Below are 23,488 nucleotides of genomic sequence, written 5' to 3'. Positions count from 1 at the left end.
AGCCTAACCATGTCCAAGAAGCTTTTTCCAAGGAAACAAGCAATCCAAGAACTTACCACCCTCTTCTTTCTGAAAGCCCCTTCCATAGAGGGTCAGTGCGCACCATTCGTTCAATAAGCTTCTTCCAAAGCATTCCTTCAGAGATCACTCGCTGCCATTCTTTACATACCAGCTCTGCTGCGCACAGAGACCTGGCGTCCAGGTAAGAAAGAATGTTTTCTGCTATGTGGTCTAAGCCTTGCTCTACAAAATAGAAAAGGCAGTGAAGGAATGGGAAGGGAGATGGAAATGTACCAGTCACCATTCCTGTAAAGGAAAAAGGAACAAAGAAACCCTAAACCAGGTAACATACTTGAGTAAGAGCAAAAGTTCTGCAGATATACAAGTGCATGAGTACATAAATACATATGCTTCTCCTTGGTTCTGAGTTTTTAAGGTAAAACAATTGAGGTGCCTGGCTGGCTTGGTGGGTAGTACACATAACTCTTGATCTCAGGGTCACCAAGTTCAACTCCAATGTCTGGCACAGAACTTACTTTAAAAAGTGTGTGTGTGTGTGTGTGTGTGTGTGTGTGTGTGTGTCTCTCTCTCTCTCTCTCATAACAGTTCCTGACTGTAAAAACTGATCCTGGACAGTTTTCTATTTTTCAGATACTATGAAAAAAAGACTTGCTTGCATTTTCTTTTACACAACCCTTTTACAAAACCACTACAGGATAGCAATTCCTCAAATTTTACAGATGAGGCACAGAGAGATAAAGTCTTCAAGGTTTCACAACTATAGAGTAGTAAAGCCTAGACTGCAACTCTGATCTCTTGCTCCTTTTCCCTCTGACTTACCGTCTCTTGTAACAAATCATCCTCTTAACACACGACCTACGAGACTCCCTCGGAGCCAAGGAGACAAAGTGAAACACTGACACAGCTTAAAAAGCTGATGAAAAGTTAAGAGTTAAAGTCAGGTCTCCTTAGTTGTATTTTTGTCAATCATTTCTTCATCTCCTTATGGAGGTAAAATCCTCAAAAGCAAGAACCATACATGTCTACAAATTCTTCAACCTTAAGAGGCTTATCCCACACTACAACAAGGTTCCTCCCAAAGACAACCAAGATTCAGAGTCTGCCTGACACTGCCATCTAGTAAGGAAATCACCATGGTCAATACTGTGGCTACCTGCAAACTCCCAGCCTGTGGTTCTAGGCATGCCCCCTGTAGCTACAAAAAATAAAGCCCAGGCCTACTGCAGTGGTGGGAACACTAAACACACAGGCAGAAAATTTCAATTTCAAGTCCAGGTTCCCCAAGTAGCACTTCTTTGACATGAAACAAATACTGAAATATAACCTAACCGGCCCTTGGTCTTTTACTGCTACAAAATGGTAATCACCAGTAACCACTGTCCTTTCTCACATGACCAGTAAGAATCAAATAAAAGAATTCTATGAAAAGATTTTAAAGACAACAAAACACCATACAAGATTAATATTTGCTCTCTTTTTCAAGAAAAATAGAAGCCATATAGCAGTACTAACTTGGCAGGATAAAGGTAAGTCTTTCAACTTTCTCATCTGTGTAAGATGGGAATAATCTCTATTTTGAAAATATCAAAATGAGATGATGCATTAAAATGCTTTACAAACTAATGTTGTCTTCAACTCTGAGAATGATACTTTATACTGATGACTGTGGTTTACAAGCCTTTCATAAACTAATTGTCCTACTCTAGTCTAGAGCTAATACCCAAGCTCTGATCTGATCATGAAGACTACAATGAAATCACGATCTTTTCTTGTACATGTCATTATATTACAGTTGGTGCGAAGATTACATTGCCTTTATCGAGTAGTCCTATCACGGTAGATTCCTAAGATGGCAGTAACTTAAAATAAATTCCTAGGCCTGTTCCCCAACAATATCTATTTTAACCCCCCCTTTTATATTTATATAGCTAATGGAGAGATGAAGGGCAGCTTCGTGCAGGAATTTATAGTCATCCTTGCTATAATTCACCTTTGAAGCTTGATCTGACCCTTCCATGTCAGCCTCTAGAATTCTGATTCTGTCCTCCAGAAGACTGGGTATTCCACACCAAAAATCTGCACGATGTCAAATGCAGTTAACTCTTTATTCCAAGTTCTTGGCAAACATGTTAAATGGATCAGAACCAAGGACAGCACCCATGATTCTAGAGATTTCTATCCAGGCTTCTGTGGGTCCATTCATGAAATACTCACACATACTAATACTGAGTCACTAGTTCTGTAACCATCTGGATGTACTATTGTCCAGCCAAAATCTCCCTATTCACTGTTGGAATATTTGGAGAAACTCTGTCCCATATAAAGACCCTACCACCTTTACCTTTCACAACATTCTTCTGACCCACTAATCTGATAACCTTACCCTCCTCACCCACCCCAAAGTTAGGTGAATTTAGTATGGCTACTCTTTGTATTCTCTTGCTGGTGCTTACTACATAAAGTTGGTATTACATTTTTTGTTTACAAGTTGGCAAGTAGCTGCTCTGTGTCCCTTTTTTAAAACATATATAACCCAGGTTCATTAGGGAAAAATAATAAAATCCCTATCAGCAGAAAAGTCTTAATCCCTAAATCCTCTCAGAGATAAAGCCTCCTAACATTCTGTATACATCCTTCTAGGCTTACACAACCCTACAGAGTCTTTTCAGATGCAAATTATTTAACTTTGATCATCTATTTTCAAGGTCTACTAGAGTGAAACATCAAATTTATCAGCCAATATCCCCCAAATAATACATCCATCTCTACTTCTCCAGTCTTAAAACCATGAAAAGTGCTCACAGATCATCTCAGGGTGCTTTCACCCGGGCTACCGAACATACCTGTACAAGCCGTAAAGGGCACAATGTACTCAGGAGCTCTGCCTCTTCTCAATGCTCCACAATTCTGAAAATCACAACTACAGGTCCTGTCACTATCCTGGCACACAATGTCTTTATGTCTGCTCGTTTACAGGAGCTTTGGTTTCCTTTTTGTGTATCTCCATGATCATGTGCTCCTTTCTTCCATCTTTTCCTTTAAAATCAGGGAAATCCATGGACAATCACGTACAGTCCTACTTGTAGTTCTCCACTGCTAGGACTAATAAATTACCAACAAGAATTTCAAATTTCAGAATCTCTCAGACTTCTATGTTCCTTTTTTTTTTTTTTTAAGTGTTTCAAGTCATGGGCTAATAGACTTAGCTCTTCTCTTAATTTTTCTAATTCTGGGTACCTACCTGACTATCTTCCACACGTCCTATGAGAACACGGTCACCTTTCAAGATCTGGGTTATTTCCATATCATTAACCAAATCCTCCTAATTAGTCATAAACACACCCCTAACCAATTCCCCCAGTGAGTCCCCTGCTCTCTGAGAGAGGAAATGAATAGGAGACAAGAATGCATCGGATCATTTGCTTTTTCAATGCAAATTCCTCAATGACTGCAACATCCCCACCACCTATGAACTGGGAAAGCAGCATCCAAATCTTTCACCTGGTTGGGTGGTCTAGAAGCTGGTTCTCAGAAGCCTGTATGGCTTTAACTGAGTCACTCAGGGCAAATGATCTTTAAAACAAATAAACAAAAACAACCAAGCAACAAAAACAGATTCCCTAGACATTTTTTTCTGGTCTACTGAAACAGAATCTTTAGATAGTGAGGACCAGGACTATCTGTGTTTTTAAGTGCCTCTAGAGAATTCTGAAGGGTTGGGAACTATTGCTTGATAGCCATGATACCCTTTTTAGTCCTCTTTGATTTTTTTCCCCCCTTCAATGGCTTACCATTAGACTACCACTGAGTTTCTGCATAAGGAAATCTCTAACCTGGGGTGCCTGGGTGGCTCAGTCAGTTAAGCGTCTGCTCTCAGCTCAGATCATGATCTCAGAGTCCTGGGATCGAGCCCCGCGTCAGGCTCCCTGCTCAGCAGGAAGCCTGTTTCTACCTCTCCCACTCCCCCTGCTTGTGTTCGCTCTCTCTATCAAATAAATAAATAAAATCTTTAAAAAAAAAAAAAGGAAATCTCTAACACATCATTTCCTCTTCTTTCAAAATGCCATCACTCCAATTCGGTACAGTCTCCATAACATCTATGAGATTTACTTTCCTTGGGTAATACTTGAAATTCATAACATCATTCTAGGAGGCAGCATGTTTTAATCTCTTGGTAAATACACTGGCTGTAGAGTCAGATAACCTGGGAACCTGGGTTGAAGCACATCAGTTTTCCTTTCTGGATCTGTCTTCCATAAAACAGGAATGATATTCAATGGCTACAGCGGATGATCTGATATAATCTGCACAATAATCCTCTGACACTCACCTCTGCTCTCAGTACGATCACTTTATGAACTACTTAGTCTTCGCTGGGAAAGTTAACAGAAGAAGGTTATTAAGGAGCCAGAAACAGAACTGGTACTTGCTAAGTGTCAGTCTCTGTTCTCCTTCCCTCATCCCTGAATCCCCTTAGCTGATATCACTGATCAAAAAGCTAAGCAATGTTGCTCTTCTTTACTATTTGCTGCAGAGAAAATGCTGTGCACCTCCTCTAGCAAAGCACCAAGCCCACTGCTGGTGTTAAGTCTCACATTCCCTTATACGTTTAGGGTAGAGGAATCCCACCACCTCCATCTGAACACCTTAGAATAGCTGTCCTCAGAGCCATGCAGACCATGTAACCTTCTCATTTCAAGCCTATTCAGGACAAAGAAATTACTGAGTAAGGGGGTCCATTTGCCCCGGCTAAAATGTGCTTTGAGGTGTTAAAACTAAGCATTTCTTAAGTACCAATATCTGGCTCTCCCTGGCTCTATCCTGCTGAGACTCCCCAATCTCCCACCGCCACCCCCCTTCCCAAGGCAACAAGGGGACACCTTATGGTTTCAGAAAATGAGGCCAGAATAGGGCATACACAGTGCTGAGGAAGTGCTTCTGTTGCTAATTACAGGCACCAGATGAAGGTCTGGAAAATTTTCAATAATAAATTAAAACAATTAAAAGGCACAAATTTCAAAGCTCAATATGTAAATAACACTGTATCAAAATAAAACTCAACTGTGTAACATCAGTTCAAGGCCCTTGACAACAGCCAGTTTTTAGATCATACAATTACAGTAACTTTCATTATTTCAGAGACACAGTTTGAAGAGCAGCTGCAAAGAAACTTCCTTCCCCAACCACTCCTGCTGTCCCTTCCTGGTCACAGATCCTAGTCACAGTAAAATCTGAAGTCAGAAACCTTTTGAAAGAAAAAACAATGCAACTGCTGACAGCAATAGTAACATCAATGGATGTCTTTAACTTGGAATACACAGACCTAAAGATTCAGACAGAACTGAAGTGAAATGACACTCAGGTCACAAAGCCCAATATTTTGTTGTACCAACAAAGTGGTGTAAACACCTACCTATATGATGTCAGGATGAATCAATTCAGAAATTAGTGGGTGAATAATTAAAACTTCCTGGCAACAAATCTTATTACCTCTGGAGAAGCAGGTGTTTCCTGCCTCTCCCAGGCTTTTTTTTTTTTTTTTCTTTTTAAAGTTACCATCCTCAGAATACCCACCAGATGTCAGGCATATTACGTACATTGTTTTTAATCTTCATAATATCCCATGAAGTATTATTATTATTATTCCCACACAAAAAAGGAAACCGAGGCTCCAAAAACTGGGTTCATAGAACTATTAAGTGCAGGGGTTGGGATTCAAATTTAGGGGCTGTGTAAATCCAACACCGAAGCTCTCTCCACTCTGTCATGCTGGTCTTTGGCCCTGCATCCAGCCTAAAAAGCCCTAGCTAAGCTCTGGTCCTTCCACAACTCCCAGGACCTTTGATCTAGTCTGTCATATTTACAGTCCCTAACAGTTTATCACCCTTACTTGGGGATAAGACAAATGAATAAACCATGGCCAGGAAGCTAAGTGTTTCAAAATTCTTAATTGCTTAGATACCTCACCAAAAGGATCACCAATGCTTATCATCCTCTTTGAAGTACAATCTGCCTCTACATCAAATGGTATAAATTTTCCCTTTAACAACAGTTCTCACAAACCACAAACTTAGCCTGCAGAAATTGACATTGCAGACTAAACATTTACCATGATTTTTAGAAAAGCATATCATAATTATCACTTTTTCCACTGAACCAAAAGGAGCCAGAGACCACAAACATTTTCCATTTTCCTTATACTGACAGGTATGATATTCACAGTAAGCATTTAAAAGTGAGAACTATAGACAACTTTTATAGAATTAATGGCTTCTACAGTCAAAAAAAGTCTTAGGTTGACAACTTCAACAGAGTAAAACTTCAAACTCAAGATCATCTACAATAAAAGTTATACACCAAACCAGAATAGTGATTAGTAAGTTGCTCCACACATTATTAAATTTATGTATGAACATACACATGGACCTGTTTCTTCCCTAATACTCTTAAAGCAGGGTCTGTGTTAAGGAATCAGGGTCTGTGTTAAGGAACCAACGCCAGGTTTAATCCAAGTCTACTAGACACGAACACAATCAACTAGGCCAGCTTGTCCCCAGCTATTAGATTCATATGTATGATATATCCTGACATATGTATATATGTTCAGATCAAATCCTGTTAAAACAAATAGCATTTTAACAAAAATATTTCCATGTCCCAGCCAATGGTCCATTCATTTCATGTAATATTCAATACCACAAAATTCCACTTTAACAGAGATATGGACAATGCCTTAAAATTCACTGTAATGAAAACTGAATTGTATGCAATTATACTAACCATATTTATATACATAACACATGTTCATCTGTTCTGTCTCTTCTCCAAGACCCTATACTCCCCAAGAGAAGGGGTTGCCTCTGAACTACACTCTGCAAAGCAAGAGAACTTCAACAGTGCCACCTGGTGGATATTCTGTAAATATATAAGGTGAGTTGGCACTCTAAGATGTCTGAGAAGCAAATTACAGGCAAAAATAAAATAAAACCCAAACAGTAGAAAACAAAAAAAAAAAAAGAAAGAAAGAAAAGAAAAGATTTGCCTGAGAAAATGAAGGCATAACTTCATTTAGTTAAAAGCACTGTTGAGGAACAAGTACAATCATCCACTTTAAAAACTGCCCTATCTTCTCTTGATGTGAGATGCAATGTGAATCCACAGAAAGGTTTGGCTGCCACAAGGGCTGTGAGTCCTGGCACTGCACAAACCAGAGACGCCACACCACAGGCTCGCTCACCTTACTTACACCTACCTGTAATCCCCTCTCCCTGACCCTGTCACCCTCCTTCCGTCTCATCCAGTTAAAACCATTATCTGTTTCTCTCTCTCTTTCCTAAGTAAAAGTAATTATTACTGAACTGGGTTGTAAACATGTATTCTATACTTAGGGCCAATTTAAGGGATTTTCCAGAGTAATCTTAACTATAATGATTTTAGCCTTTGCACTAACTTTTGAACCAGCCCCCACCATGACCCACATAATCAACACAATAACCAAGATGTATGATCTTTGCCATCTCATGCAGTTTCTCTGATCACTGGCTTCCCAGTCTATACACTGAGAAAGAGGATTAAGTAATGGCTGAGATCCCTCTTAGCAATTAAAGACTATACAATTCTAGAAAGAGTGGATTTTTGTTTTCTAGAAATATTAATGCATGAAATGGGGCAAACAATGTTACATTTCAGCATAAAAACAACAGGAGAGTCAAAATTTTCTAAGCTAACTCTCAAATATCCTTAAACACTCCCATTGTAGAAGTAAACTAACACGTTTTAGAAGAAAGATTAGAAATTCGAAGCTGCCCTGAGACCTGAGCCCAGGTCCTATTTGTTGTGGAAACCCTTAGAATATGAAGTCCTGATGCACTGTCAATCACAGACAGGCTAAAGGCAGAGTTGCTCCTTGAAGAGCTGTCCAGAAGCTGTGACAGATTAGGGCTGGTGGCAATGGCACTGTCTGATCCTTGGCCATTTTTCTAGGTCCACCCTGGCATACCAGTTGAGCCCTCTAGACTACACTGACCATATTAGAAGAAAACATTCTGGCTACCATTCTCTTTAGAAGTGAAATCAATCTTACCTAGCCAAATTTACATCTAAAATTGAAAGAGGAGGAGGAAGAAGAGGAAGAGGAGGAGGAGGAGGAATAAACAGAGACAAAAGAGAATTAATGAAAAATCAAAAATCAAAGGGGGATGGAATAGGGAGAGCACAGAGGATTTTAAGCACTGAAACCATTCTATAGGATACATAATGATAGATACATGTCATCACGTATTTGCCCAAACCCACAGAATGTAAAACACCAGGAGTGAACCCTAATGTGAAGTATGGACTTTGGCTGATGATGATGTGTCAATATAGGCCTATGTGTTATATAACAAATGAGCCACTCTGGATAGGATGTTAATACTGGGGAGACTGGATGGTGATAGGGGGCTGGGGTGAAGATATGGAAAACATGGGAATTCTCTGTATTTTCCATCCAATCTTACTATAAACCTAAAACTACTCAAAAAAAGTCTTTTTTTTTTTTTTTAAACCAAAGTAAACTTAACCAGGAGTATGTGGGTGTGGGGAGATAGGGAAAAAGAGAGAGGGAGAGAGAGAGAAACAGTGAGGGAGAAGATGCAGAAATAGGTTTCAAAAGATGTGATAAAGACGTGCCATCAGTTTTTCCAATACATTTTTGCCATTCCCTATCCTAAATGTCACTTCAGGTACAAAAGAACATCCTAAACTTTGGGACGTTTCTTAAACACAAACACTGTAGGATAAATTGCCTCATGTATTTTTAAAATTACTTATAAAGGCAAAATACAGAGTATATATAGACTACAACAAAACTAACCTCATAGCATTAACTCATTAAATAAAACAATAGTATGACCAAAGACCAACACCATTAATTGCAGAAACTGCCTACACTTCCTATAGAGATGCTACACTGCAACTCCTTTTCAAGTGCCATATATTAAAATACAGTATGGGTCCCAAAGAAACTCACACTGTAGTCACACTGTACTCATTCATTCATTTTACAAATATCGACTCAGCTCCACCTAGGCCCTTGGGCTGGACATTCTTCCACTGCTCAGCTTTTTAAAAGACAAGGATAGTTACCTGGTAAAGCGGTGATAAAGTCCCGCTGCAGCATGGGCTTCAGGTAAGAGTTAATATGTCCATGCTGATAATGACACATTCGTGAAATAAGGTGTTCCACAAATTCCACTTGATCTGATTCAGACCACTGGTCAAAATATTTAATACACAAGTCTTTTTCTTTTTGATAGTTTCCTTCTGATGGCCTCTTTCTGGAGACGATCACAGATGATGTTCCATTACTTATCTATTTTAGAAAAATAAAGAAAAAATTAATTAGTTTGATAAGAAAAAAAAATCTAATTAGTATTTCATTGGAAACATTTTTTCACCCTGTGCATTTAATCTTAAAATGCTAGTTATACCTTAAAGCCAAACTCATTCCTTCATTAATTCATGAAGTAATTTAAAATGTCTTCAGGGTCTTTATACTTTAGTCTCTAAAGTAAATGTCAAATTTACAGCTATTTATAAAGCTAAATGGTGTCTCATGTCATCATTCTCCAAAGCTTATTCCAAAACCATGTGGCTATTAGATAACTAACACTGGAGATGACCATCTTAGAATACTTGCTCAACTTGGCCAAGAAGCAAGGATTGTTTGTTTTACTTCCCCAAAGACCAAAGCCAATGCTATATTCATCTATGCCAATGGTCCTCACACCTGTGTGCATCAGAATAACAAGAGGGCTTCCTAACTCACAGAGACTGGCTCCACCACAGATGTCTTCATTCTACAGGTCTGGAATGCAGCCTGAGAATCTGCATTGCTAACAAGTTCCCAAGTGGTACTGATGCTGCTGGTCCAGAGAACACACTTTAGAGACCACTCTTTGAAAACCACTGGTCTATTAATGAAGAAACCTGAAAGCAATTCAATCTAAAAACTGAATCCATCTCCAAACTGTTTCCAGGGCTACTAAAATGCTGGCAAAAAAATTCAGACTTTCACTCCCTTTTTTTGATCACCTACTCCAGAAGTGACCCAAACCACATATGTATTCCTGAAATGATCCTTATCTATAGAATTGACCTATGATATCCCACAGACTCCTACACTGTGTATTTCTCATCGAATCTACATGGTCCTTACATAAAACCAGCATATTGTTCTACAAATGAAAACTACATACACTGCATCTGACAACAGTACACCCCCCCAAAAAAAAATCGGAATCCCTAGACTGAAGCCACAACTGCCACTGATGCTGTAGGGCTCAGTAACATCCCTGCTTAAAAACAAAATTACCTCCATGTCTTTGTCAAACATTTGCCAAGCTATCTGCCCATCACTCCTTTGATAGCCCCTTCATGTGTAATACTAAAAAGACTAGCAGAGAAGAGAATTTGGGGAACTGAAGAGTTATATTACGAACATGCGTTAATTCTATTAGGAGCTTATCGCAGAAGTTTTACACAGGAAGAACCAAGAGCTTTGTTATCAACTATGTCCCCTAATTTACAGTGGATTGAATCCATCCCAGAAAGAAGATACGCTTCATAAGTATCCATAGAAACCTGGCTTTCCTTATTAAAATCTTATACCTGCATGAAGCAAGTTTTTATGTCCACATTTAGAGGTATATAGTCAAAAAGCATTCAGCTCCCACCCCATTTATCTTACCACCTCCTTCTCTAGAAATGTTTTTTTCCCTTGTCATTTGGGTGAGGAAGAGCTCAAGACACAGAGTACCACTTTTTTTCCCCTGTCATTTGGGTGAAAGAGAGCTCACTGACACTGGGTACCACCAGAGGGCAGCATTGAACAGAAATTGTTGATGCTGCTTGTAATAAGACCTCTATCTAACAGACCTTAAAACTCGACTTTCAAAACAGTCAGAAAAAATGAAAATTCTTCACTGTGGTGAATATCTGCTGGTATAAGGAGCATCTTTGCTACTTTTAAGTATAAGGGTGTTCACCATAACGCTGTAACAGAAAAATTAGAAATAACTGCCCAACTACAGGCAACTGGTTAAAGCAAATAATAATGCATCTACATAGAGGACTATAATGTAGCCATTAAAATTAGATTTATAAAGTAAGATTTTAATAACAAGAGAACACGTTTAGGAAACAATGTTAAGGAACAAAAAGCAAGATGCAGAATTTTATATAGCATTATAATGAGTTATTTGTGTAAAGGGGAGCACATAAGACAGAGTAAAGGATATGTACAAAAATGCTGACAGTGCCTAATCTGGAGAAAAAGAGCTGTATGTTTTCCTTCCTCTTTTCTTTCTATATCTTGTTCTTTATAACTTGCCAAAATAATTGCTTTCATAACAGGTTAAATGCAATGGTAACAACTTGCATTTGTGTGCTGCTTTATAATTTACAAAATACTTTCACTTTTGATAAGCAAAAGGTTATCTCATTTGATAAGCAAAAGGGTTATTATTTCATGGACAGAAGGGTTCCTAACCACCTAGCTTCCCTACAGCACTGGCATACCATTAACTAGTTGACTGAAAGAACTTATTAAAGAAAAACCGAAAGCCAAGTGTTCAGAGCCACTGTGAGTTGAAAAATCAATAGTAAATGAAGAGAATCCTATTGGAAAATATCAAATGTGAAAGAGGAACAGAAGTCAGTCTGCACACAGTTCCCCCAAATAGTGGCAAATGCATAATTCTACAGCACATTTTCCATTTCTACTTCTAACCACCTGCTGGGACCAGAAGCATCTTCCTGGCATTGCTTTACTTTGTTTCATTTCATCTTAAATTTGTTGGCATACTTTATTCTTACTAACTTATTTACTCCTTTTGTTTCAAATAAAGTGAACCCAGAGAATATTTTAACATTATTCTCTTCATATTCAGGCTTGTTTTGCCTTTAACAGTGTCTTTATAAAAGGAAAAATTATTTGTACCATAATGGTTGATGAAAGGATCAAATCATGAAACTTTATATCCCATTGGCACACCCCCCGCCCCTGGCAAAACACACACACACACACATACACACACACACACACACACCCCTGAGGACTGGGAGGAGAACGGGCAGACTAAAACAGAGTCAGAAGGGAAGAAAACGGAGTTTAAAAGAAAAGGGCAAACTAACAAGAAATGGGGGAAAAGGGTGAGGGTAGCAAGACTAAGTCACCAATGCATACACTGGTATGGCATGGTACTATTCTGGTGACAAAGGACACCATCTTCGGCTTAGCCCGTGGCAATAAACTGAGTATCTTAGGCTACAGACACTTCAGAATCTTTGTAGTAACTCCAAAACTCTTTACTATTCATAATGACACTTCTTTCCCTAAAGAACAGAAAATAAATAGGGTGGATTCCAAACTAGCAAAAATGCACAAAGGAAAATGCTTGGCTCCTGTTTTTATTGAGAACAGGAGCTGAGGGAGCATCTTATCGATAGTAAGTCAACTGCTATCTTATCTGTGCGGCGTCATTCCTACCTGCCAAAGAGTATTTTTCTTTGGGGACTCATCTTCATTTTGATCCTCCATAACTGAAGTGTTCTAAGGGGGGAAAAACAGGTTATTTGAATTATGCCGAGTTTTGCAAATCCTAAATAACTACACCAAAATATAATTTTGAAATCCCAAACTAGAATGTACCGACACAAACCCAAGAGCCGTTTGGCTTGTGACTAACACACGCCGTTTTGGTTCAAGAGGGTTGTGCTCATCTTTCATAAATCAGTACAGTTAGTGACTGGACAAAAGTAAGCATGAAGTCTTTATTTATGAAGGTTGGGCATGCTTAGAAAACAGGCTGAATTATGGGGCTGGGGCTGAGGCTCTACCTCAGTCGTCCACTATTATTTTTTTAACTTGTGGCAAGAAGCCCCAGAGACTCAATAAGTTCTTGATGATTGCTCAAAACATTTACTAGAATGTCTGCTATTCAGAAAACCATCCCAACCATCATCGGCAATTAGGACTGGCGGAAGCCCTCTCTCCTTTTCTCTTTCCTCCCTTGATAACCTTGTTTTTCTGGACCAGCTTTACAATCTCCCTTAAGCAAGCATGTGCTTGCTTTTGGTGCCCCAACTTTTTCCCTGTAGAGGAGGATGCTGGTAGCCAGTAACAATCTGGCTTGCCTTGGGAATGCATTAGCTTTTGATTTTTGTGTTTACTGCACAAAGAGGCACTGTGTAATTATTCTCTCTGGTGACCTAGTCGCTCAATAGATGCCCATTAACTGGAGATTATACATGATTGGATTTTCCCTTTTGAAGCTCCTACCTAATAGCTAAATGGAAACTTAATGAGAGGGGAAAGTGGAAGAGTTGTGCTCTGAAAGGGATAACAATTAAAGTCCCTCTAAGATTCCTTCCAAGCCTAAAATTCTAAGATTAAGGTACAAAATTTATAGCATTCCATAGTAGTATTCAAAGGGATCCTACAGATATGTTTAAGTTATCAATGTTTACAAGATTCTGTTTATTGCCTTGGGAATAAGCCTATCTCCCAAAATTTCCCTATTTTTCCTTTATTTTCTTCAAGTCATAAAACCCATACAGTATTCTCAATTTGTTTGAAAACCCAATGTGGGTAATGACAGAAGAAACACCGCTGAACACTAGTGTGCTGGAGGTCACACACAGCTGGCTCTGATGAGGGACACAGTATGATGTACTACAAAAGTCAAAGGCCTTGAAACCAGAGAGAAGTTGAAATTCCAATCTGGTCATTCATCAGTGTGTGTGCGTGTGCGCACGCGTGCATTCAATCTCTTGCAAGCTGTTTTTCCCACGGACAAACACAAACCATATAAAAGTGTTGTGGGGACTGAGACTCCCCAGCATAGTGCTTGGTGTGTAACTGGAATCCCAAAAAATCAGTTCACGCCCTGCTCTGAAGACACTACTTTCCCCCAACTGTTATCTTCTCATACTTTTATAACCTCAGACTTTGATAGAATAGCTCCAGATGGCTGCATATAGAGAAAAATCCACTGGCTCCCTCAATAAAATCTTATAAGCCCCACAGCCCCAGGATCTGCAATGGGGGAGAGGAGCAGAAGACCCAGGGTGCCTGTATGAGAAAGCCAACTATGAGCTGAAGAGGAGAGCAATATGTCCAAGGGGCCAAAACAGGTCTAGAGTGCAGACAGATAAATGATCTTGAATGGGAAGAAGACAATGGAGAATAGAAAAACAAAAGTAGTATTTCTCTCTCCATGTAATTTCCCGTTTACTGCTATCTACAAGGACCTGGGATTAATAAAGCTGGCAGGGGAGTAAATAAAGGGGAACAGTGACTCAGTACATATCTTCTGGGTCTGACTGGTAGTTACAAAGCCATCTTTGCAAGGTCACAATGTCCTGGGTTCTAAGAGAGTGACAAGAAAGCATGACTGGAAACATGATAAGTGAAGTATATAAAGTAGAAGAGAGATGGGAAGTCCCTGCCCCTGTCTTCAGGCACCCCAGAACATGTATGAAGGTTGCATAAATGTAGTATTTTAAACTAAAAACTTTTGTTATACAGGAGTCTGAAGCCACCAGAGCTATTATTCTGACCTAAACTACCCAAATATCTTCCTCACTCAGGGAGGAAATAAAAGCCACAAGTCCCCACAGACTACACAAGGAACAACCTTCTTTACAGTTTGATTCTTCCTTTCATTCATTCCAAAACAGAGAAATGGTGCTTGTTTATGCAGTTGAGAAAGAAACAACTCCTCTGATAAAAATGGCTACTATTCTCTTAAGGCCTAATAAAAGTGAATAAAGATATACAATTTAATAAGATTGTACTTAATAAAGACTTAGGGTGGCTGGACTAGCTCCCTCATCATACATATCTTTTCAGCTTCTTTTATATCGCCTTCAGGAGAAGATGCCAAAGGGAAGATGCTGCTCTCAAGCTACACTGATCAGAGGATCATTTCCAAAGACTATTCCAGGTGACACAGGAGATGCTCACAGTGAAAAGGGTCCCAGGGTATAATCAAGTCTGACAAATGCTGTATGCTCCTGAACATGCTCTCTCCTCTCAACCTTGCCCCCTCTTTGTTTTCCTCTCCCTTCCTCCCTCCCTCTCTCTCTCTCTCACACACACACACAGAGTCACAACCTATCTCATTAAGATACTAAAGTCTCTGTAATGTCCTGTAATTATACCATGCTAAATTAGTTTAATCCAGCTTTTCCAAGTTTGTTGGACATGGACATCCCCTTTTACATCTCTTAATAATAGTTCGGCACATACTGGCAAACACTTAACTAGGACATTAACATGGCATAGTCCCTTCCTCCTCCCACTTTACTGGACAAATATTTCTGAGAGATCAAGGCAATATCCACTTTTGCTAGGTAAAACATATTCCTCTCCTATTCCCCATCTTTCTCAGCCTACAACATGGGACTGTGAGGATAAGGAGGGCTGTCATGAATAGAAAATTCTCTTATAAGAGCCACAATTTCTCTTAAGCACTTTAACTTTCACTCCTTGAAGATTAAAACAGACACAAGGTCACAGATTCTAGGGTGAGGTAAGAAAAAACAATGAGTCTGCCAAAAGAAAAGGAAGGTGTTTTCCTACATCCACACACAGATGAAACCGAGTTAAGCCAATCTGAAAGCTGAAACCCTCGTTAATTCTCTAACACTTCTGGGAAAGGAAAGTTCTTTGAAATACCAACCTGACTTATTCACTTCCTACCCTTCTCATCATCATCTCTTTCTTCCTGCAACTACCAAGCAGCATTACATGTAAATAAAAATGCAGACCTTCCTATCCTGATACCACTGCCAAAGAAAGACACAATCTAGGAAGAAGCAGCTAGGACTACTGACATGACTGAAATGACTATTGGTCATTTCAGGTGATATCTTGATGCTCACACAAAAAAGAACCCCAGGGTCTAATAAAGTTTGACAAATGCCATACTCTACAAACGCACTTGGCTTTCCCCCACGCCAAGGTTAAAATACACTTCATTAAGACACTAAAGGCTCAGAAATGTCTCATAATTAACAGTCATGTTAAGATGGTTTAACCTAGCTTTCCCAAGTTTGTTGGACATGGACACCCCCCTTTCATAATAATACCTGATTTTAACAATAGCTCAGCACATATTGGCAAACACCGGACTAAGGCAATACATGGCCTAATCCTTCTTCCTCCCACTTCACTGGACCAGTGCTTCTGGGAGACAAAGGAAATGACCACTTTGGTAAACACAATACATTGCTCTCCTCTTCCCCATCATCCTTCCCAGACTACTTACTACATGAGGTGAGTCTGTGTACAGGTACAATAAGCTCTAAGCAGTGATATATCTTTGCCAGTAGGTGCCACCAACTAACACAGAATATATTTCACTTGGAAAATCCTCTACTTCAAGAGTTATATAAGAGGAATAAATTTCCTACTTTAAAAAAGCTGCAAACTCTACATTATGAGTTTCCTGATGAGAAATGCTTATACAATGTAAGATTTTCACACAAAAAGAATCTTTCCTCTTCAGGCGAACCAAAAAACAAAACAAAACAAAAAAAAACCCTACAAAGGATCTGGAAAACACGGGAACATTCTGCCGTTTTCTCTAGTGTTTTAAAATGTGGGGATTTAAGACATTAAGAATGACAGTTACATAATGCAAAATGCTCCTACCTAACTTTATTGGGTCTCTAGGCTTGTTTCATTCATTGTCTTTTAGTCTTCAGAAAAAATATGAATGTATATGTTGCAATTTTACAGTAAAAAACTGAGGTACAGAGAGTTAAGTAAGTCATTGAGAGTCACACAGTAAACGAGAGATGCAGGACTCAGATCTAGGTCTGTTCTACTCAGAAATCCATGTACTTTCCATAGTTTTCCAACTGCTGGTTGTAGCCTATGAAATTAATTTCATAGGCTGCAACCAAGAAATTTTAACAAAATGAAATTGAATCTGGACATTCTCCTGCCCACAATGGTTAGCATAACAAAAAGCACAAAGAGTAAATAAAAGGAATGAGCAAACACAGAACAGGAAAATTCAAATTAAAGGAAAAGCAACAATCCTTATTGTACAAGGAGAACAATATTCAAGTCAGATGACTGAGTGACAAAAAGTTTTTAAAATCTCTAAAAGGCGGGACACCTGGGTGGCTCAGTCGGTTAAGCAGCTGCCTTCGGCTCAGGTCATGATCCCAGGGTGCTGGGATCGAGTCCCGCATGGGGCTCCTTGCTCCGCAGGGAGCCTACTTTTCTCTCTGCCTCTGCTTGCCACTCTGCCTGCTTGTGCGCACGTGCACTCACTCTCTCTCTCTCTCTCTCTCTGTCAAATAAATAAATAAATAAAATCTTTAAAAAAATAATCTCTAAAAGGCATAATTTATGAAGAGTTTAAGGCAAACTTTTACATACTGAATATAAAATTCCACAAAATACATCAAGGAAAAAAGTTACAATTTTTTTTTAAGTTTTTAAAACACCGTTTTGTCTTTGAGACAGATCACACAGACCAAACAAAAAAATCAAACACCTGACCTTCCATGGGACATTAAAGAAAACAAAAAATACCAAAACTGATAGAGCATCCTGGGCCACAGATGAAATCTGAAATACAGTTAGGAATCAGGAACAGATTATTGTATATTTAAAATCAGGCAAGCAGAAATGTCGAAATCTAGTTTACCAGTTACTATGTACCATAAATTCCAAAGATAAACAGAACAATGACTGGCACAAACAAACCAAACACTTTTGTGTTGTTATTGTTAATTCCACCCAGGCCCTTAATCTGGCGTAAAATGCTGCACCCTTAAACCTAAATCTTACCAACACATTGCTGGGAAATGAGATCACTGAAGAGGCAGAAATATTCATTTGGAAAAAGAAGAGACAAGCTTGTCCAAAAAAGCAGTCCCTTCTCTCATACTAATCTTATAATTCAGAAGGAAGAGACCCACGAATCCATCTATGCATACATGACTTTTTAAAACAACACTTCACCACCATCAAACATAGCTCAAACAAAAACCTTCCTGTCCCTCCACACAAATATCAAAATACAGGAACAAACCAGTTGTTTTCTTTCTACAATATAATTAAAATAAGAATTAAAAATACAAATTCATTGGGAGGTTGTGCGAAATCACTGCTACATGATTTCTATAATGTAGTAACTTTTGTTTCAGTTTATCTAACCTACAGTTCCATTCAAATGTCTAACTAGGTATTTGGCCATTACTGACCTCACATAACAAGATCACACTGAAGAATCCAGAAAAATGAATACAGGGTAAAATTTTTCTTCCTTTCTTCACCCCAATTATTTCTTAAAAGAGGAAAATGCTTACAATTTTAGATACTAAAAATATTTTTTAAGCTACAATAATTAAAGCAGTGTTGTACTTTATTTTTTTTTTAAATCTTCAGATTTTTATTTCTTTGTTAGACAGAGATCACAAGTAGGCAGAGAGGCAGACAGAGAGACAGGAAGGGAAGCAGGCTCCCCACTGAGCAGAAAGCCCGATGCGGGGCTCGATCCCAGGACCCCGGGATCATGACCTGAGCCGAAGGCAGAGGCTTTAACCCACCGAGCCACCCAGGCGCCCCAAGCAGTGTTGTACTTTAATTGGCAAAGCCAAGATCAATGAAACAAAACAGAAAGTCCAGAAACAGATTCACTTATACTTACAAATTTGTATATGATAGACTTAGAGCTTCGAATTGCTGAGAAAGGGATAACTTAAAAAAAAGAAGTATTAAAAATAAAAGCTAAAATGCTACCTCATATTACATTCCAATATACATACTATGGATAAAAAGAATCAAGTGTAAAAAACTATAACCATAAAACTCCTAAAAGCAAGCATACAGGAGTTTGTTTTTTTTTAATTCATGGAACATAGGAAAGGCTGTCTAAACATGATACCAAGCACAGAAATAAATGTAGGCTTGATTAGATTAAAATTTAAACTAATAAATAATCATAATCAATGAAGTTTAAAAACAAATACACTGGGGGCATATTACAATGTATGATAAATAACTTACTATATACAGATTTCTAATAAATGGGAAAACGAAAACGAATTTCTTAATAGGCAAATAAGCGAAGAGTAAGTACAGATACTTCTAAACTAGAAATTTAAATGGCCATTAAAAATGAACACATACAACAACAAAAAAAAGTGATGCAATTTCTCACCTACTAAAGTTAGCAACTTTTATTACTATATACTGTATAGGAATTGGGCTCTCTGGTAAGATTATAAATTGTTACTTTTCAGAGAACATTTATCAATATATAACTTCAAAAGGTACTGCGTAACACTGGACATAATTGAACTTACAGCAATTTATCCTAAGGAATTGGGGGACCTATATAAAATAGTAGCTACAACAATTTATAACATGGAAAAACAGAAAACAATGTAAATGTCCAACAAGAGAATATCATTTAAAAACATGAGAGAAATTTTTAATTCTTTTAAAAAAGTTTCTACTGAAGTATAACATAATAAAGGGCTTAATTCTCATGTGTAACTAGTACTCAGACCAACATAAAGAACATCACCAGGGCCTCAAATACTTCCCTCATATCGCCTCCCTCATATTACCTCTCAGTCATTAATGCCCAAAGGTAACCACTATCTTTTTTTTTTTAACCACTATCTTTTTAATATCAGCAGAGTCATAGATTCATTTTTGAACTTTAAATAAACAGATTCATATCATATATACTCTTTGAGTCTGGCTTCTTTTATTATAATTTGAGATTCTTAAATTCAGCGGCGGTTCATTCTTTTTCAAAAACTGCTATATATTAATTCAAAAGTTATTTATTCATTTTACTGCTAATGAATACTTCTACTTTTAGCTTTTAAAATAATTCTGCCATATCTGCTGGTGTACATGGGTATGTATTTCTATTGGGTCTAAACTAGGGGTGAACAGCTAGGTCATGAAGTATTTACACTACCAACTTTTTCAAAGTAATCCTATCTAATAATCACCCCCACCAGTGGTGTATGTGAGTTCTAGCTGTTCTTTAACCATATAGAGTGTATTTTTTTGCTTGGTTTGGTTTTTTTGTTTGTTGTTGTTATTGCTTAATTTAACACTCTGCTGGGTGTTTAGTAGTATTTCTCTGTGGCTCAATCTCTTTTCCTGATGACTAATAATGCTGAACACCTTTTCCCAAATTTATCAGTCATACGGGTACCTTCTTTTGTAAAGTGACACTTTAAAGTTTTGGACCAGCTATTTCTGTAAGTGGCCTAAGCTGATCTTTGAAAATGGCTCATTATTCACTTGACCCAGAAAACCCCACAAAACCATGCAAATCAAGAGGTGCAAATCAAGAGATTCAAATCTTCATATTCACTTTTAAAAGACCTGTGAAACTGCCCAAGCCATCAAAAGTATGCATATCTACCAAAAAGCCACAAGGTAGTGGAAGGATGAACTTGACAGAAACAATGTGTGCCACTCCATTGCTACCGTGGTAGCAAAGAGTTGTTAGGTATGTCCAGGCCATACAGTGGGGCTAGATACAGGGCTGGTGGCCCAAAAGAGTACTGAATTTTTACCACACATGCTTAAAAATGCAGAGAGCAGTGCTGAACTAAAGGGTTTAGATGTACATTCTCTGGTCACTGAGCATATCCAGGTAAACAAAGCCCCCAAGATGTGGCAGAGAACTTACAGAGCTCACGGTCAGATTACTCCATGCGTGAACTGTCCCTGCCATATTGAGGCGATCTTTATTGAAAAGAAGCAAACTGTTCCTAAATCAGAAGAGGTAGGTTGCACAGAAGAAAAAGATATCCCTTGGGGCGCCTGGGTTGCTCAGTGGGTTAAGCCTCTGCCTTCAGCTCAGGTCACGATCTCATGGTCCTGGTGTCAAGCCCCGCATTGGGCTCTCTGCTCAGCAGGGAGCCTGCTTTCCCCTCTCTCTCTGCCTGTCTCTCTGCCTACTTGTGATCTCTCTCTCTCTCTCTCTGTCAAATAAATAAATAAAATCTTAAAAAGAAAAAAAAAAGAAAAAGATATCCCAAAAATAAACTGAAGAAACAAAATCTTGTGGCCCAGGAATAAATATAGCATAAAATAAAAGCAAATAAAAGTTTTTTTAAAAAACCTTTTAACTATGGGATGCCTGGGTGGCTCAGTTGGTGAAGCGTCTACCTTTGGCTCAGATCATGATCCCGGGGTCCTGGGATCGAGCCCCGCATTGGGTTCCCAGCTCAGCAGAAAGCCGGCTTCTCCCTCTGCCTCTGCCTGCCGCTCTGCCTACTTGTGCTCTCTCTCTATCAAATAAATAAATAAAACCATAAAAAAAAAGCTTTTGACTTTTTTTAACCAGTCTTTTCTAACTGATATCTAGAAATTCTTTGAATATTCTAGAATGCAGTCCTTTTCAAACATGTTTATTGCAAAGGTCTTCTCTTTATCTGGGGTTTAACTTTTCATTCTTTCAATGGTGTTTTCGGATAAAGCTAAGTAATTAATTTTAATGAAGTATAATTTATCCACTGTTTCTTTTATTATAATTTGTGATTTCTATATCCTGCTTAAGAAATATCTCTTCTGGGGCGCCTGGGTGGCTCAGTGGGTTAAGCCTCTGCTCAGGTCATGATCTCAGAGTCCTGAGATTGAGTCCCGCATCAGGCTCTCTGCTCAGCAGGGAGCCTGCTTCCCCCTCCCTCTCTGCCTGCCTCTCTGCCTACTTGTGATCTCTGTCTGTCAAATAAATAAATAAAATCTTAAAAAAAAAAAAAGAAACATCTCTTCTCCTAAAGTCATATTCTCCCATATAGCAGCCTAGAAGTTTTTACTTTACCTTTTACACTTACATCTAAAATTCATGCATACTAATCTTTATGGAAAGTAGAGGAGTCAGGATTCATTATGTTTTCAAATTGCAGTTTGCAACCTGTTGTGGTTTATATCAATTTAATGGATAATCAGCATTTTTAAAAAAATGAAATAGAACACAGTGTACATCCTCTCTTTCATCAATTCTAACATACATTTTTTTCACATTTTAATCTCTGAAATTGAGATATTTCTTATAATCAACAGCATCTTAGAATTAAAACGATAGGATTTTTTCTGAATGCTACGTAAAATAATGGCATTTCCTACAATCCATGCTGTCTTAAGATTTTTTTTCCCCAAGGATTTATTTATTTATTTGAGAGCAAGGAGAGCATGAGTGTAAGTGGGGGAAGAAGGGGGAGAGAGAGAATCTCAAGTAGACTCCCTGTTAAGCAGTCAAGTCAAGCACAGAGCCCCGACACAGAACTGGATCTCATGACCCCGAGATCACAACCTGAGCCAAAATCAAGCATTAGACACTCAACTGACTGAGCCACCCAGGCACCCACCCCCATGCTGTCTTGTATTTCACAATGCAATACAGTATGCATTGGGGTGACTTAGGAGTATATGTTATGTTCTATACACACAAATACATATATACAAAACATATATATAAATAGGTATACGTGTACATATATATAAATTACACATAAACACATGCTCACATATACTAGATCTAAATGTAAATTTTTTACTGTTCTAAACGTAAATTTTATTTCTTGCTGTGAAAATACTTAAAAACACTGAAAACCCCTGGTTAAGGTATTAAAGTACAATGAATCCCATACCGTAAAAGTTACCACCTTCTCAGCTTTCTTCTGATTCTTCTAATTATACCAAAAGATATTTTTACATCTCGTTAATACTTTCAATTGTCTCTTTTGAACAGAAGGAGCTGGCTCCCTGTTCAGTGTACTATAAACAAACAGTATCTGGCTAAAATTTCATATAGTCTCAGCAAGTGCCTTTGATTTCCCAGTCATGCAGTGATACAGTCCTCTTTTCTAATTCTTTAGAAGAAGGATTTTTTAAACATGTGCAGCACATAAAAGGAAAAAATGCTATGCAGATATGTCAAAAACTGTGAAGGTTATACTCACCTGTCTAAAGGTAAGGGAAAACTAACTTAGAAGAACATGACATGAAAGAAGGTCTAAAGTATATTTTAAATTTAAAAAGGGGGGGCTTCAAAATACGTCTGTATGATTCCATCCTTATGAATAAAATTCATATTTATTTAGAACAATATCTAGAAAAGGTGTGGTAATGCTAACGATATTATCTCTGTATATTTTATTTTCTATTTGCCTAAAAGGCACATCTCTTTTTAATAATAAGGAACAGTGATTTTTAAAATTAAATGTAAAAAAGTAAAAACTCCATGCCAAGACCCCAGATACATATGCTGTAGGCTAAGGGAACAGAAACTAGTTCCTGAAAGTTGAGGCAGGAGTCAGATCCTGCTGCATGTCATTCGACCTCTGTATGCCTGCTTCCTCATCCAGAAAACTGAAGTGGAAACAGGCCTCCCTGACAGAGGGAGTGAGAAAATTTAAAATTTAA

The 23,488-nt window shown here is 38.3% G+C and overlaps 1 protein-coding gene and 1 pseudogene across 6 annotated transcripts in view; one reads left to right on the top strand and one right to left on the bottom strand.

Moving 5' to 3' along the window:
* The window catches only part of FBXW11 (F-box and WD repeat domain containing 11), a 120,586-nt gene that overhangs the window by 29,813 nt on the left and 67,285 nt on the right, over positions 1 to 23,488 (bottom strand). For 3 of the 5 annotated variants that reach the window (XM_080804798.1, XM_080804799.1, XM_080804797.1), the window contains 3 exons: positions 12,551 to 12,613; positions 9,148 to 9,373; positions 57 to 243 (listed from right to left, as the gene is read on the bottom strand). In XM_080804798.1, the coding sequence (XP_080660924.1) occupies positions 57 to 243; positions 9,148 to 9,373; positions 12,551 to 12,613 (476 nt within the window). The remainder of the gene's footprint in view (positions 1 to 56; positions 244 to 9,147; positions 9,374 to 12,550; positions 12,614 to 23,488) is intronic. The other 2 variants (XM_080804801.1, XM_080804800.1) reach the window with 1 other exon arrangement.
* Positions 20,338 to 23,488, top strand: part of LOC308342627 (large ribosomal subunit protein uL22-like) — a 32,281-nt pseudogene continuing 29,130 nt past the window's right edge. The window contains exon 1 of the transcript in view: positions 20,338 to 20,843. The product of the transcript in view is annotated as a large ribosomal subunit protein uL22-like (transcript). The remainder of the gene's footprint in view (positions 20,844 to 23,488) is intronic.

This window comes from Martes martes, assembly GCF_963455335.1.
Source record: "Martes martes genome assembly, chromosome: 5".
Lineage (NCBI taxonomy): Eukaryota > Metazoa > Chordata > Mammalia > Carnivora > Mustelidae > Martes > Martes martes.
This window is presented reverse-complemented; position numbering and strand designations above follow the sequence as displayed.